At 42.9% G+C, this 16863-nt stretch overlaps 1 protein-coding gene across 10 annotated transcripts in view; it reads right to left on the bottom strand.

The window, feature by feature from the left end:
* The window catches only part of ZNF423 (zinc finger protein 423), a 282260-nt gene that overhangs the window by 93868 nt on the left and 171529 nt on the right, over positions 1-16863 (bottom strand). For all 10 annotated transcript variants that reach the window (XM_077185134.1, XM_077185130.1, XM_077185131.1 and 7 more), the window contains one exon: positions 1677-4900. In XM_077185134.1, the coding sequence (XP_077041249.1) occupies positions 1677-4900 (3224 nt within the window). The remainder of the gene's footprint in view (positions 1-1676; positions 4901-16863) is intronic.

Raw genomic sequence — 16863 nt, forward strand, 5'->3', positions numbered from 1 at the left:
AGCTGATAAGGAAGGGAAAGGTAATTCCATAGGTGCAGAAATACAAATTAGTCCTACCTAATAGAATAGAAGTATTTTTCAAGAATTTAGAAGAAAATAAAGTCCTGAGGAGGAAAAAGGACAATGACCTAGCCAGACCTAGGTATCACACCAAAAGTGGGATATTTCATTCTTCTGCAAAATTATTTTCGTGTGCCTGGAGGCTTAGTCACACCCAAAGGGAACAATATCCAGTGGTTTTACCAAAGGAGAAAAGACCAGAAAAGAAATCAAGCTTTCTGTGGGATTGGCTCAGGAGGCTGGACTGGGGCACTGCTCCAGCATGGCCGTGCCCAGCCCAGCTCAGCCAGACACTGGTGCCCCACACAGCCCCACATGGAGCAGGGATCCAAATTCCTGCCAGGGAAAAACCTGCCCCAGCTCCCTTGGAGGCACCTCAGCCCATGTCCTCAGAACATACTTAGGGCCCTCTCTTACTTACCAAGCCCCTGGTGTTCTAGTTGAATGGATGGTATTTTCAGGTGCTTTTAATTCAGTAAGATGTGTTTGTGGGTGCTTTAATTAGCAGATTGACATAAACAGGCATCTACGGCTGGAATTATTCATTAGGAGTTGGGTGCCTAATTTCCTTAGATACTTTTGAAAATCTCACCCCATCATGTTTAATTAAAAATGTCAGATGATATCAATACTCAGATGTGTCTGCTGTTGGTCTCCTGAGAAGATTTCCAAAATCCACTTCTCATTCCATCTGTTCCTGACAGAGGAAGGACTGACTTGGCCCATTCTTGAACCAAAACGTCAACAAATAATTTAAAAAGACTATAAACTGCAAATGATATTAATCTCCTGAGTAGGCTTCTGGAACCTTACTTGGATCTGCATGTTCCTGAGTAACTTGTAAGCTAAGAAATAGGGAAGCAGGCTATCTGCAAAAAGTCAAGGACAGCACACTTTTATGTAATCTGCATTAGACAATGTCCAGATTTGCTAAGAAACTACTTATCCCCTACTGGCCCCTACACAAGGGCCATGAAGCAGGTTCTTTTCAAATCACACACACATGCAAACAAGCTCATACAAATGCACACAGACCTCCAAGTAACCTCAAAAGGTTCACTCTGTCAGACATTCCTAGGGACAAGCTCTTTAGCACAGAGATGTGGTTTAAGTGAGAAGTTGGGGGGTAGGATGGAGTTTACTACATTTTCCCTCACAAGTTCCTATATCCTCCTGTTCATTATTATTTTCCTCATTCCTCAAATATGACAGATTAGATTTTTTTTATTGTTTTGGGTTCTCAGCATCTCCATTTTTCATTAAACTACCCCAGCTTTTCCAGATCTGCCAGTTCAGTAGAATCAGAATTCATGGACAAACTCAATCCCCACTGCCCAAGAGTCCCAGCTCTCTGTTGGTAAATCTAGGGCAGTTTTGAGATAAAAAAATCTGATGTGCTGCTTCTAGGAATCAAGGTGCCTGAGAGGCTGAGCAACTTCTGATTGTTCTATGTGAATTACTCTACTCTTCCTCCTGTTTTGCTGAGGTTTTTTTAGTAGCATAAGCGATTTGATACAGTGACAATTTAAAAAAAAAAAGAAATAATATCATATCAGTTCTCACATTGAAGGTCTACATTTTATCCCTCAGATACTTTAAAGTTCAGCTGTACTTACTCTGGGAACAGGGGACGTCTGGGTACCTTTCCTTTGGCCACTGGTCTCGGGTGTCAGGTCTCGGTGGTCTACCTGAATGTGGCTCTCTAGGTCTTCAGCACTTTCAAATTTGACACTACACTCTGGACACCTCAGGCTGCCACACGGCCTCTCGTTCACCTCCTGTGGAGTCAAGCTGGAAGACTGTCCATTGGTGCTCCTGGTCATGCATCCAGCACACAGGCCGTAGGGAAGGCCGTTCACATCCAACTTTACCAAGTCCTGCTTATTGCGGAACTCCTTCAAGCACAGCGCACACTTGTAGAGTTTTTGCAAGGCCTGGCCATTAGGTGATGAGGTTGCAGAGTTTCCTGCCAATTTCTGCATGTGGAACGTCCCATGAATTTTCAGCTCCAGGGTAGAGGTGACCGTCTGCATGCAGACAACACAGCGAAAGCCAGTCAGGGAGTTTCTGAGATCTGGATGCATCTGGCAGTGCTCGATGAATTCCTCCTCGCTCTGCAGTGGCATTTTGCAGATCCGACATGTCCCTGTATCCAGACTCTTGCTGTGAGTGACTTTGTGCTCCGTCAGGGTCAGAAGCGATGGGAAGCGTTCCCCACAGATGGGGCACATGTAGTGCTTAGCTGGGCCTCGATGGGTCTGCATGTGCTCCCTCAGGCCATTTTCTGAGAAAAAGGTCCTTGAGCAGATATTACACTTGTGGCTACCTTTGATGAATTCTGCTTTCTTCCTGGAACAGTCATCTTCCCCAGGCCTGATGTTATGGTCTCTCAAACGATGGTTCTGCAAGAGGACCTCCATAGTGTAGGCAGCCCCACAAATGTCACAGCCATACATGGGCTCAGAAGCATCCACATCGTCCTCACTGGCTTCATGACTGTTGGAAGTATCCGGATTCTTCATTAACATGTTCTGGATATCTGCCCCTTCTGTCTTCTTATTTGTTGGGGTCATGCCATTAGCTGTACCATTCTCAGCGCTAGCATCAAAAACACAATGTTTTTCCCGCAAGTGTTTTTCAAGCAAGATGATGGCATGAAAAGCTTTGCTACAAAACTTGCAGTTGTATTTTTTGCTGTGGGTTGTGATGTGGCACTGCAGTTCTACCTCTGTGCTGAAGGTCTCACCACAGAAGATACATTTGTGAGACTTTGATGGATTACCCAAGTGACTATGCTTCACATGGATCTGGAGATCCACCTCTTTCCTAAAATCCCAGTTACAGGCTGTGCAACGATACATCTTCTTTTCATTGCTATGCTTGACTGCCAGATGCACTTGGATAGATACCTTGGAATCAAAAACTTCTTGGCAAAGAGTGCAGTGATACAACACAAAAGTATGCATGTCCAACAAATGCTTCTGCAAATCGTCCACTGAAGAAAACTGTTTGTCACAGCTCTCACATACATAATGAGTGGAAGTTGTCATGTAGTGTACGGTGAGATGTTGCAGAAGAGACTCCTGGGAGTCAAAGTCTTCTTTACACTGAGGGCAAGACTGTTTCCTCAACAGCAACTCCAAATGCAACTTTAAATGGGTCTGAAAACTTTCAAAATTTGAGAACTTTAGATCACACTGATTACATGGGTATTCACCATTAGACACTGAGTTTGCGCTTGCAGAAAGCCGCTGCCTTTTAGGGGAAGAGACTTCAACATCAGAAGAAACTGGACTCTGCTCTGCTTTTGACTTCTTATTGTGTGCCAGAGGAATGTTCTTGTGGTTTTCTTTAATATGCTTTGTAAGCTTCAGGATGGAGCCAAAAATGGGGGAGTTTGTGCAATAAGGGCATGAATAAACTTCCATAAAAGACTGTGTTGGCTGAATGACAGGGGAATCCAATTTTGAATTTCCTACATTGCAGTGAGTCTGCTGGATGTGCTCAGTCAAGGTAGCTTCAGTCAGAAAGCCCATGGAGCACTGGTTACAGAAGAAAGCATTGTTGCCATCTTGAGGGGTAGCGTTTGGGCCACAGTGAGTAATGCGGATGTGTTCCTGCAAGCTATTGATATCAGCAAACATCTCCGGGCAGTAATTACAATGAAAGGCAGAAATGTTGCTGAACTGCATCATGGGATAGGCATGGTTTTTGTGCACTTTTCTCACGTGTTCATTCAAGTTGTACAGTGTAGGCATGGAATCAAGGCAGATCTGGCACGTGTGGCTTTGCTGAGGTTTGTCTGCATGAATGGTCTTCAGATGGATCTCCAGAACAGCAAGACTGTTGAAGTCACGCTTCGAGCAGTAGGGACAGCTGTAAGTAACTTTAGACCAGTTCTGGCCATCCTCTCTATCAACAGACCTAGTTTTCTTTTGTCCTCTCAAAGGCTTTAAGGTGGAATCTGGAGTGGAACCTCTTTCCACCGATGCGCTGGAGTCCGGTGTTGCGCTGCTCATGGACGCCACGCTCCCCAGGACTGGGTCAGGGCTGATGCTGTGATTGCTGGAGTCAGGCTGTCTGTGGCTGTCCAAGTGGCAATAGACTTCCTCCACTGAAGAAAACTGCTCTGGGCACATAGGGCACTTGTGTTTCTTGTTGGCATGGGCTTGATGAATGTGTGAGAGCAGCGAGTTTTCGTCTACAAATACTTCAGGGCAATGAATACACTGCAAATCTGCCTTCTCGGAAAGCTGTGGGTGGCGTGTCATTACGTGCTTCTCCAAATCTTCAGTCTGACTGAACGTCTCTTCACAGTAATCACACATAAAATCATCCTTCTTCACCTCTTTCTCATTCTTTGCCATATGTTCCTTGTTCTTTTTATGAGCTTGCATGTGACTCTGCAATGAGCTGGTGGATGAAAACCCACGTTTACACACAGTACACTTGAATGGTTTGCTGGAGCTGTGGGTTTTCAGGTGGATTTTGAGGTGGTCGCTGCGGGAGAATGCAGCCTCGCATTCGTGGCAATGGTACTTTTTATCCCCTGTGTGAAGCTTTATGTGGCGATCCCTACTCCTCTTGTGCTTAAAAAGCCGGCTACAGTAGGTGCATTTGAAAGGTAGTTTGTCACTGTGGATCTGCTCGTGCCTTTTAAGGTAGCTCAGGCGAATGAAGGACTTATCACAAAACTGACAGGGATACGGCAGGCCAGTCCCCCCTTCCTCCTCCCCGATGCCAAGATCACACCCATCTCCTATCATCTGAGTGGGTGATGCAACATCTTTGCTGGAGGGAGATGAAGCCACCCAGGAGAGTTGTGGGTCGTCATCACCATCTGTAATGGGAAAGCAGAAAGGAGATTAAAAACAATTCCCAGTGCATCTGTGAAATAAGGACAAAGCTCTCAACAACACTATGGGCTTCTGCTACTACAGCATTAAAAAAAAAAATCAACTCAAAAAAAACCCCAATAAACCCTCTTGAATTTGAAAGGATGTTTGAGAAAGAAAAATAAAAATATATTTGTACACATAATTCACAAATATGCCAACACATAGTGTTAATAAAAAGCGTTTTTCTTTAGCAGGTTTAACACCTGCTCACTGTACTGTAAAGCAATAAACAATGAATAAAGAAAGCGAAACACAATGTGCAATGAAGCAATACAAACACTTCAGAAAGCTACAGTGTTAAGTGATCACCTGTGAATTTGTGGGTCTGTTAAATGCTACATCAAGATGATTTTAAGTAATGTCTCCATTAAAAAAATCCTTCAGGTCTGTCTGAAAACTGTAACAGAATGAAAGGCTGCTCAAAGGCAGAGCTGAACATGTAGGTGAAATAAAAGCATCAGATTTGAGAGAGCTCAAGAAAATCAGAGAAGAGATCTGCACCATTACCATGTTTACTTGTATAAAAGGTAATGTTTCTCTCTTGTTACAAAATCGAACAAATTTTTTTAAAGCCCAGGAAAATCACCACTAGAGATCTTTAGACATCACAAAAGAATCAAGTTCAGGATAAACTAAAAATGGCCCAGCCTCTGTTTTAATAACTATTTCCTTTACTCAATATGAAGCTTTGAAAAATATTTTATAATTCCATATAACCATAAAGAAACACAGCATCAACTCCAGCAGCCCCACAGTCATTTTAGGAAAAATACATAAAATGTTGTCAGCTTTCATTAACAGAATTGTTAACAAGAAACAGAAGAGAGTGAGCTCAAATATCCTAATTCCAACAAATGCAGAGATGCTGAGTGAAACATAACTGCCACTAGTCTGATATCAAACTAAACCACAGAAGGAAGCAAAAATAAAGTTCCTGTAAATGATGGAAGGCGCTGACCACGCAAACATTTGGAGATTCCTTTGGAGATTCCAAAAAGGAGCCAGTTCTCGAGATACACTGTCCTTATAAAACATTTAATGTTTTAAATACTTCAATTTTTACTAAAACAAACCAATAAAAAAATCCCCAACTGTGTGTGTAGGCTGCCACACGCACACTCCTCGTGCCTGCCAACTACAGAGTCTCCAGGCAGAGCAGGCACAAGTAGAGAAGGCACGAGTAGGGTGAGGAGCTCTGACAGAAGGGCTCGGCTAGTGAGGGTATCACCCCCGTACCAGCCAGCTCCTGCAGCACTGTCTGCTCTGGCAAACACCTGCTTTTTCATCCCAGGTAAAGAAAGAGAGCAGCGACCTTGGAAAAAACTAAACCAAATAAGCACACCCCAAACAACTTTTCCTGCACGATGGGGGTGTGTATTTTCCAGATCAGGCTCTCTGCACCCCCTGCTCCCGAGAGCTCTGCTCCCCCCGTTTATCTAAACCTCCTGCTCCAGACAGAGCTGGACACCGAGAAGCTGCTTCTCCCTGCTCCCGAAATGCACCTCGACTCTCAGCGAGCATCCGCGCCTCCAAGATGCTCAAGGTCTTTGCGCTCAACTAGCTCCTCCAAATGTGGCGGAGCCCAAGCCTATAACACAGACAAGGAGCTCCTGATTTTTATGGAAACTTTTCTCAGGCTTCAGTCCCCCGACCACGAACGGCTCTCTCTCTCTCTGCAGCTGCAACAAAGCCTCATGTTCCCAATTTAAGCCACCTCCGCCGCCCACCGCGCTGCCAGCACAGCTTTGCGGAGCCCCCGGGGAGCCCCCGGCCCCCGCCGCCCCCCAGCTTTGCCGCCAGCCGGATCCGGGGCTCCGTCCCCACGGACCTGCGGCCACGGGCCGTCGGAGGGAAGAGGCAGCCGGCTGCCAGCGCCCGGATTAGGGGCCCCGGGGAGGTGCCGGTAGCTCAGGGCTGCCTAATTCCCTCCTCTCACCAGCTGGGCTCCTCCAGGGGCAAGGAGACAAAGGGGAGCACGAGGGGGATGCTGGGCCTGAACTAGGGCAGCACATGTTGCGTTTGTGCCGCTGCTGCTGTCTACGGAAAGGGGGAGAGAGGAGAAAAACAACAAGAGGAAAAGCACCCAACCATTTGCTAGTTACCGCTCGGGTTTACTGGCTGTAATTATAATAATTTTACGTGTCTGTTTGCAGAAATGTTTGTGGGAACACGTGCATTTGAAATATCCCCCCTCTCGCAGCCGCGCTGCTCGTGCCGTGTGCGGAGCGGCGGCGCACACGGGCAGGGCCGCGCCGAGAGAAGCCCGAGCTCTCCAAACGCCTCCACCGAATAAAGCTCCATTGTTCGGCTGGAAACCTGAGATGCCATGGGCCAAATCCAGGGCTAACACAGGCCGGGCCAACTGCTTTAACTTATTTACATCCATATGCACGTATGCCAACCACTACATTGGCCCACCACACAAACTGAACAAATCTCTAGAAAGTCTCTTTTTCCTCTGAAATGAACAGATCTACCTCAAAACAGTGTAACATTCAAATAGAATGTTCCCCTCCAGCTGCAGCTCTTCAAACATATCGGGCTATTCCGAAAATAAAATCAAAGAAAGCTGGTATTAGTGTTACTTTGTGAGTGAAGCACAAAGCCTTTGCTAATATAATTTGGATTTTAAAAAAATAATATTTCTCAGGTTGGAAAGCTGGATTTGTCATAAAATGGAAGTGTTTACATAGAATGCAAAGATTATCTCATTTTGTTAGCTTCAGTTAGACCTTTAACCAATTTTCATGTTTAATTTCTTAATTCTTTTTATTCCAGTATTTTCTCATACTTTTACAGATCAAAAAGAATTTTAGAAGAAACTTTAAGCACCAGAAACAACCTACCTGGATTTCTTACTAACAAGATACTAAATTACTGAACACCTAAACTGAAGAAATTAGGGAAAACTCATTATATCATTAATCTCTTTATGGAATGAATGAATAATGGCCCTGTTAATTTTAACTTGCCATATTTAATTGAAGAAAAGACCTATAATGAACTGAGGAGAAAATTCTAAGGTATTTTACCACAGTAATATTTTAGTGGGAAGATATATTTTAGATGTGGTATGACATGTCTGGCAAAGATGGTTAGAATAATAATTCTACATTAATGCAATCAAAGGAATGTAGCAGAATGAGAAAAATCACTTTCAAAAAGGAGATTAAAGTCATTAAAATGGCTAATCCTGCAAAGTGGGACTGTTCTAAAATAGAGAATCACATGGCTGGTGCAAGGCTTTTGTCATTTGCGCATAAGAGAATCAAAACAAGTATTAAAAGGGTAAGAAAATTCAATAAAAAGTTTAATTAGGAAAAAAAAGAGCATTAAAGAAGCTTCAGGATGCCAGTAGTCCTCAGGATATATGTGCAGGTCATGAAGCTTAAAGGGCCATTCTTGATAATCAATCTCAAAGTGGTACAGTAATTTAGCAACTTAATGTTCAGCACGTTTACAGGACTGCAAGCATTTATCATCATCAGTGAGGAGCTAATTCCAGCCTCAATGCATTCAATAAATGTATTTTTCCTTCTAAGAAGAACAATTTGGCCAAAATGTAGTATAAATCATACTTCATTCTCTATTTATCTTCCAGATAACACAAGCCAAGTTCAGAGACATATTCATGAAGCTAAAACAATAAAATGAAGTTTTAAAAAGATGTGGTCTCTCTTAGAAGGGAGACAAATGGCTCATCACAGATTGCCAGGAGTAAGCAGCACTGCCATCTCAGCATACACTGCTGACATTGATATATCTATTATTCCAGAGTTATTTTGCTAATAGAAATATAATCAACCAGACACAATTTCACAATCCCTGCAAACACCTTCCCATCTCCCTGCCCACAGGTAGCTGGAAACAGTTCACTCCTGCTGAACTTTGAGCAGAGCTTCATTTTCTTGTTCAGCTCCCCAGCTGAGCTCCCCCAGCCCTGGGGGCCACATTCCTGGGCAGGAAGTGCACAAACCCAGGCTACCCCCAGCTGGTTCCTTTTCCTTTCAAGAACAAAACACATGCACAGAGACCACATTTTCTCGCCTGGACCTGAAGTTTGTCCTTGCCTAAAGCTCTTGTTCACCATCAGAGTATCACTGGGTCCCTCTGCACTGAAAAATCGCCCCCCCTGTCTCCCCTACACATGGGGAGCTCAGGGGGCTCTTCCCCAGGGCCTCTGTGATCCCTGCACAGCACGGGCACGCTGCAATGTGGCCCAGGCACTACAGCAGGCCAGTTCCTCCCAGTGCCACCAGCACAGACTGAGCACCACAGGGCTCAGGAAAGCCTGCACAACCAGCCCCAGGCATCAGAAAAATCGAGGGTCTGGCCAAAGAAACATCTTTAAGACTTCCCTCCTGAGCCCAGAAGGCATCTCCATACGGGACAATAAAGCAAGGAGGTCAGATTTAGAATGTGATCTTATTCTATCAAGTTTATTCCTCTAGCGCAGAGCTAGTACACAAGAGAAATACTTAAATTAACAAACACAAAACCCCAAATTGATTGTTGAAGGAAAGATTGCTGTTTAAGCTCAGACTTCTGGTTCTCTCTGAGTCCCTCCATGGTACACAAGTTAAAGATGGTCAAAGCACTGAAAATGCTTTAAGGTGTTAAAAGTTGATGGAATTCTTGCACCCAAAAAAGTAAGTTTTGAAAACACGCTTGCAAGCTTGGCATCATAAGACACGCTTCTGAACTGTGCTTCAGTTCCTCATCTCCATAATAGCAAAAAGCCATCTGCTTCTCAAGGGTAAATTGTAGGGCTTACTTCTGTATCGCTGTGAAAACCCTGAGACATCCTCAGATGGAAAGTCCAATAGAAATGCTATCAATTTCAATAATTATTATTATTGCAGATGCTTAACTATGAGAATAAAACACAGAGATTGAGGACTAACAAATCCTCAGCACTGGTTACAGTAAATTTTGCATTGCTGCACTGTGTATTAAAGCCAGGGATAGATCATTACAATGGATTATAGTAAGAACCTCACATAGCATACGCTGCTCATTTACACTGCAGTGCTGGTGTGAAATAATGCAAATCAAGTTTACACAGCAAATGTTTTAAGTTCAACATTTTCAGTTCACTGCAACAGCTTTTTGCTTAATTATTTTGCTGGAGTGTTTGGTCCCATTTTCCTGCACATTTCCTTCACAGTTATAAGAAATAATTAGAAGTACCTATAATATTCCAAACTCGATTTTTTATGCATTTATTAGCTTCAATGAACATTTCTGTTCGTTGTGTCACAGAAGGCAATAATGGACTGTGACCCACCAGCCCCTGTGGCAATGCAAGTCCTTGACACTGCATCTAGCTCTGAATGGCACTGTCACTGCTGGGCTGTGACTGACACCCAGCACTGCTGCACACTCAAGCACACTTCACTAAGTGAGAGAAGGAAGATTTCTGCAACTTATTTATAATTATTCCTCAAAAAAATATCTATCACGCAACTGTCCCCCAGAGTTGCTTAACCCACCCTTAGCCAAGGCAGGGAGGAGGGCCTGGGAAATCCACACTGCTCTGAAGAACTCTACACAGAGCTTGACACTTCAGTGACATCAGCTTCTTCACCAAACAGGTCAGAGTTCTGTACTTGAAGGCACTATGCTATTATATATATATGTGTGTGTGTGTCTGTGTGTATATGTATAAAATGTTCAAAGCAAACATGAAATTGGATAAAAGTCTAAGAGGTGCAAATGTAAGTGGCACCACAGGCATTGCTTTCATTATTATCTCTGACTTGAGAAAAATTCAGTTATGCCTAATCCCATGCTTATGAGGTAAGCATTTTTGTTGGACTAAATTACCAAAGGTTAGTGACTCTTCTCCCACTTTCTCAGCTTTGTACTGCAATTCATTTTATAGTGATTTTTTTAAAAAGCAAGGAAGACGTCTGGCTCAATGGAAAGTATATATAATCTGATTTTTCTTCTCATGCAGAGAGTAACTTTGTATTTAGAATACAAAATCAGCACAAGATGTAGTGCAGAATTTCAAACACTAAACTTGCTGGGATGTCTGCCACAGATAACTGTTACACATAGACAGTTTAAACCTTGCTGTCTTTGTTTAAACCTTTTTGTAGTGATCAAAGATACATCTAATTAGTCTTTTTTATACTGCAAGTTAAAAGTACACACAAAGATGTCTATTGAAGCTTAGCTGATATACAGAAACTTGTTAAGGCAGAGTAATGCATGCCTGAGCCCTTGTCTCCCATTAGCAGAGATATCAAGGCTCAGTAATGACCATGGACAGGGTGATCCATAATTCTGAGCAGATGATAAAATGTTATTTTTAACATTATTTTTCCTTATGTCAAACAGTCAGTATTTTGCTGGTAACAAAAAATTAACATATCATTAAGTAAGTTATTTCACGCTTCGATAAATGGCATAATAGGGCTGGAGGAGAAAGTTTTATGTTAGATCTAGGAATAAACTAAATGCTTTCAGAGTTGAATCACTGTTTTTCTTTACTCCCTTTGGAAAAGCAGCAGATACTATATTCTGCTGTGCATCATGGACTTGGGACTGAAAACAGCTGCACTCTAATTACATGTAAAGTGTACCAAAACATTCCTTTTATCACAGACTGTAAATCTGTTAGCATCTGTCTCTCCTTTGTTTCTTCCACAAGATACAAGCTTGTTTCTACATTTTTCTCACCTGTAGCGGTAATTAAAATTCATTATAAATGAAAGGAGTGAACACTAAAACAAGTTCCTCTGTGTACAGTTCTAAACTCAAATTAGAAACAGCTGTTTGCTAATTCATGCAGTGATGTTTTGTCGTGCTCTGTGAATCAATAATAACTCACCCTATTCCTACCAAAATGGTAGGATTATATATATATTTTGCTTAGCAATTTTCTCCTCAGAAATATTCAAATGCACATTCAGTCTTTTTTAAATGAGATTAGAAGATGATACCTACAAAATCATCAATGAAATAACAGGAAGATCTTAATAGCTTGCTGCTTCTGCTTACCCTGCTACCTAGAGGGTCTTGTGTCATTCTTGCCTGCTTTGATGCCTACAGAGCATTTAGCAAAAGGGCATGTTGTAAGACAGATGTAGAAGAACAAAACTGTATATGGAGTCACACAGATGTACATGGATGCAACAGTCACATTGAGAGAATATTACAGAATTAGGGTTTCAGCTCCAACATCTATAACTTTCAAACATTAGGAATGACAAAGCCCTCAGGAAAAAAATCCTAGTAGAATAATTATTACTTATAATAATTAGTTGTAAAATTAGTTATAATAAATGGCAATACTTATGCTAATTGTTAGTAATATTTCTACATATTATGTTAGCCAGAGCACAAACTTCATATGACCTCATTGGCCTCACACAATTATATTCTGCACTTCTGGCTACTTGATGTCAACATTTATCACGGTTTCAACACTTGATTATGCAAAACAAAGAGACAACACACAGCAGTTAAGAGCTTCTTTTTTATCTAAGCATAGGGATGCAAGCAGGGTGGCTGCAGTGATCTGAGCAGCCCTCACAGCAGCTTTGCAGAGCCTGCCCTCATCACAGCACGAATGGGCCCTGCACCACCCCTTTTGCAGAGCCAAAGATGCAGCCCAGAGCCGTGGAAGGACATCAGCCTCTGTGCACTCTCTGCAATACCTGCATCACTTCATGCATTTTCTCATCTCTGTACAGAGATGTTTTCCCTTCCTTGTGTTGGGCTGCTGTTAGCAGGGAGGGTGTTCCCATACAGCACACACCTGAGACTGAGCTGCTCGTGGAAATGTGGCCAGTGGGACAGCCTTTCTGGTGGGATGAAATGCATCAGATGAATTTCCTAGATTTACGATTTCCTCCCTCCCATCTGATCAGGCAGCTCTCAAATACAGCAGGCACCTGTTCTCAGGCTGTTTTGCTGAGTACCCTCAGGCACGTGCGGTCACACAGACTCAGCTCTTTCCCTCAGTTCATATCCATAGCACCAGAAACACAAACTAGCTGCTGCTTGCAGAAACTCACTGAGTGCAAAGCTGAAAAGAAAGAGGCAGACTTTTCTCCACTAATGGACCAGATTGGTGTGATTTAATTTAATGTTTTATTGTGTTCGTTTTCATGATTTCACATTGTACTTTCAAGTCATCAATTACAATCCATTTAGCTCATTCATAAAATTCATTTAAGGGTCATATCCTGCACAGTGAGCAGCGAGTCCTGGAAGTCAGCACTGACAAGCACAAGCAGCACTTTCTTTCCCACAGGATATTCAGCATGTGCAGAATCAAGTCAGAGCTCATTTTGATGGTGTGGGCAGCAGTCTGGAGAAGCAAGTGCCTTTAAAACTGGGGCAGTGGCAAACTAGGACAAAGACAGCTTTGCCAAGAGTTCTCTGATAATCTGCTGCCACTACTAAGACAAATGGCTATCTGCTTCTGTGCTGGTAGAGAATACTAGAATGGCCTTTCCATTTCTGCAGAGCTGTTTCCATTCTTCTGTAATGAATCAGCTGTGAGCCAAAAGAACCACTAGAAGTGAGAAAATGGACCAAAAATGCTCTGTGCCCTCTGGCTGAGGTCACGAGAACTGACTGCATTGCTAGGATGGCTTTCTGTGATGTGATCTTCAACTGATATTATGTGGTGACCTGACCTGTAAGAAAATGGGTTTGCAGTCCCTGTCTCTAACAGATGATAAGTACTTTCCAGAGAACAGAATTCTGCTTCTAAATTAGTATTTTCCATCAGTGCTCAGTAGAAGAGAAGACAATTGCCATGTTTCAAACCTGAGAAAAACCTTATGTTTCATACTCTGCCCTACACGGAACTTTACTGCCAAGCTTTCCAGCCTGAGGAACTTAAAGCTGGTCATATTATCAGAGCAAGTTGCAGGGGGAAATAAAACCAGCTTGTTAAGTTAAAAAGAAGGAGGCTGTTCCAGACTCTCATTTTGATCTAGGTGGGAAAACTGTGACGCACTTTCATTCTCAATGGGTTGATGTTCATGATGAATAGACTTAATGCTGAAAAACACATGTTGGCTGAAATTACTCAGCAATAAACAAACAGTAAAAACCAACAACATCCAGATTTTATACTGCCTTCAAAGAAGAAGGGAAGAAAAGTAAATTATATGTGACAAACAGTATCAAGTAACCTGTTTTATAGCTATGCACACACATTATTGTTCTGACTTCCAAATGTGTTTTGTATTCACAGCAATCCCATTGAATTCAATAGGAACAGCAGTTACTCAACACTCCTCAAAATTCAAGTGACATAAATATGAGATATAGCCAGTTCTATTAGAGATATTTTCAGAAAGGTGCATGTATTCCCTGTCCCTTTAGTGAATTCAGAATTAAGATTTCATGCAAACACCATGAACGGAAATGAAGCTGCACTTGCAAATATCACAACTTCCACATGTCTGGTGAGTGCAGCCCCTGAAGGCCTCCATCTGCCTGGTTTTGGAGGGGCCTGTGTGCCCCAGTGAACCCAGTGGGTATCCCTGGAGCTGAAGAAGCTGCCAGCTACATCTGACCCAAGACTGGAAATGGGGTTTGCTCCAGCTGATAAATCTCCCATTGCTTAGGGATGGTGCGCACTAGGGCAAAGTGCAATTAGTTAAGACTTTGGGTTTGTTAGTGAACAATTTTTAAGAAATTAATTAAAAATTTAAAAAGAACACCCACAAATGTAACAGCATAATGGTGAATATGAAACACATTCCTGATTATCATAAACATTGGCCATGAATCTGCACAATGTTTGTAACTGGCCTGAGGGAAACTGCATGAAACAGAGGTGGGAAGGAAGTTCTCCACTTATCAATACCTGACAGAAATAACTGAAAGGCTTAAAAAGAAAATAACTATAGAATTTTTACTATGCAAGATGAAAGTCAAACAGCATGGCTTGCCTAGGAGAGACATGTATTCCACGCTGTATGGTAATGCTACTTCTTTTTTCCTAACAGTACCCACCATTTTAAATAAGAAGAGCCTTTTAAAACGAGCAAGCAAACAGACGCATTTGCCACCCGGTAAGATTGCTCTCGCTACACCAGTGTTTCCCTACAACAAATGTGCTGCATGAGAGTCCTTTCAAGTTTAACCGTCATGACCCAGCATCTGTGATCTGAGGACTTGCACTGCACCACACAACAAAACCATCCACCAAAAGCTGCTCTCTGCTTCCAACACATCTTTGCCCTTTTGACTGAAGGGCCTGATGACAAATCGTGCGACTGCGCTCGCAGGTGTTCAAAAGAAAAGCTGTGGCAACAGCCAAGGTCTCTTTTCCTCAAGCTCCCAACTCCATTGGTGCAGCTCAAGGAGGGATCCCATGCCTAACATTGCTGAGACCCTGTTCAGGCTGCAGGGGATGAGCCCCGTGGTGCCCACTGCAAGCACCTCCATGTCACTGGATATCCCTCTCCTGTGGGTACCCAGCACTGAGAGCAGTGCAGGCTGTGCCCCATCTCCTACACCACAAGTTTGTGAGAGACTTTTTGAATCTCTAAATGACTTTAAAGAATCTCTAAATTCTTTAGAGGCTTCTCAGGTTGTCAGTCAGCAGCGACCACGCTCCGGAGAAAGCCTCCCGTAGGGAGGATGCTCATCAGTGCAGGCAGGCAGGAGGGGGGAGCGCAGCTGGGGAGCCAGAGCGAATCCAAGCAGGAGACAACAGCCCCTCCAGCCCTGCTGCCCTCCTGCCAGGAGCCATGCAGAGCCTGGCAGGAACCTCCCCTCCATCCCTGCTGTGCTCCCAGCCCCAGCTGCAAGCACCACACTGCCCACAGACCAGAACAGGGGCACTTTCCTCACTTGCCACTTTTCCACTGTCCCCTGCAGCAGAGACACCTTCCTCCTGAATTGTTTTACAGTCTTAGGTGCTCATTTTCTCTGTTCAGATGGCTCTAGTTTAACTAGCAATGCAGGTTTTCCCACAAAATGTGAATTGTATGATTTATTCTAGTTAGTAACTGTCTCTGTGCCTTGGCCACAGACACATGAGAGAGTGAATTTACAACGAGGAAAGGTGCAGGGCACAATTATTTGTTTAAATGGGATTAAAATTAGAGTTGGAGTGTACAGTGAATCATCTCAATTTATCCCTGAAGAGAAGGAGGGATAGCAAATGCCTTGGCATTGCAAACAAATATATGTTTCCCCAACAACTCGCTAACAGCACTCCTTCCATTTGAGAGCACTCACACAGACATTGGCACTGATATCAGAGAATTAAACAAAATAAAGGGAAAAGCTATAGTCAATAACTTTCTCTCTAACTTTACCCACATGATGAGGACTGGTTATACTTACAAAAAAGTATCTGGGAATGTTAACAGACTAAACAACTCAGTAAAAGGAATGAGAAGGCCCTGGGGAGAGAGAGATTGAATTTACCCTCCAAAAGTACATCTTGACACTAAAGGTACAGCAAGGTACCTTTCTTTTTACAGAAAGGTACAGGCTTTCTACAGAAGAATCCCCTAAATTAAACATGGGTGGAAGCTGGAGGTGGATGTTTAGGATAGGGGCACATTTTCTGCACAGGAAAAATGGTCACAAAATCAAAACAGAAAAAGCAAAAGACTCTATAAAAAATAAACAACCAAGATCTCTCTGGGAAATCAGGCATCAGAGGTTTAAAAGACACACTTGTACCTCCAAAACCAGATGTGTTAAAAAAACATCTCCAGTCAATTAATGGCTGACAACATACACACCCCCACCATGGAAATGAAAAACTATTGTTTTCATAAACAACACAAAGAATTTTAAAGCTCAGACCAGCTTCATTTGCAAAAAAGCCTACTGTCCTAAATATACCTAAATAATGAAAACCCCTCACCACCTCCCAGCAATCTGTTTGGTTTTGCCCTTCCCAGACCCACAG

This window comes from Agelaius phoeniceus, chromosome 12 (genome assembly GCF_051311805.1).
Source record: "Agelaius phoeniceus isolate bAgePho1 chromosome 12, bAgePho1.hap1, whole genome shotgun sequence".
NCBI lineage: Eukaryota > Metazoa > Chordata > Aves > Passeriformes > Icteridae > Agelaius > Agelaius phoeniceus.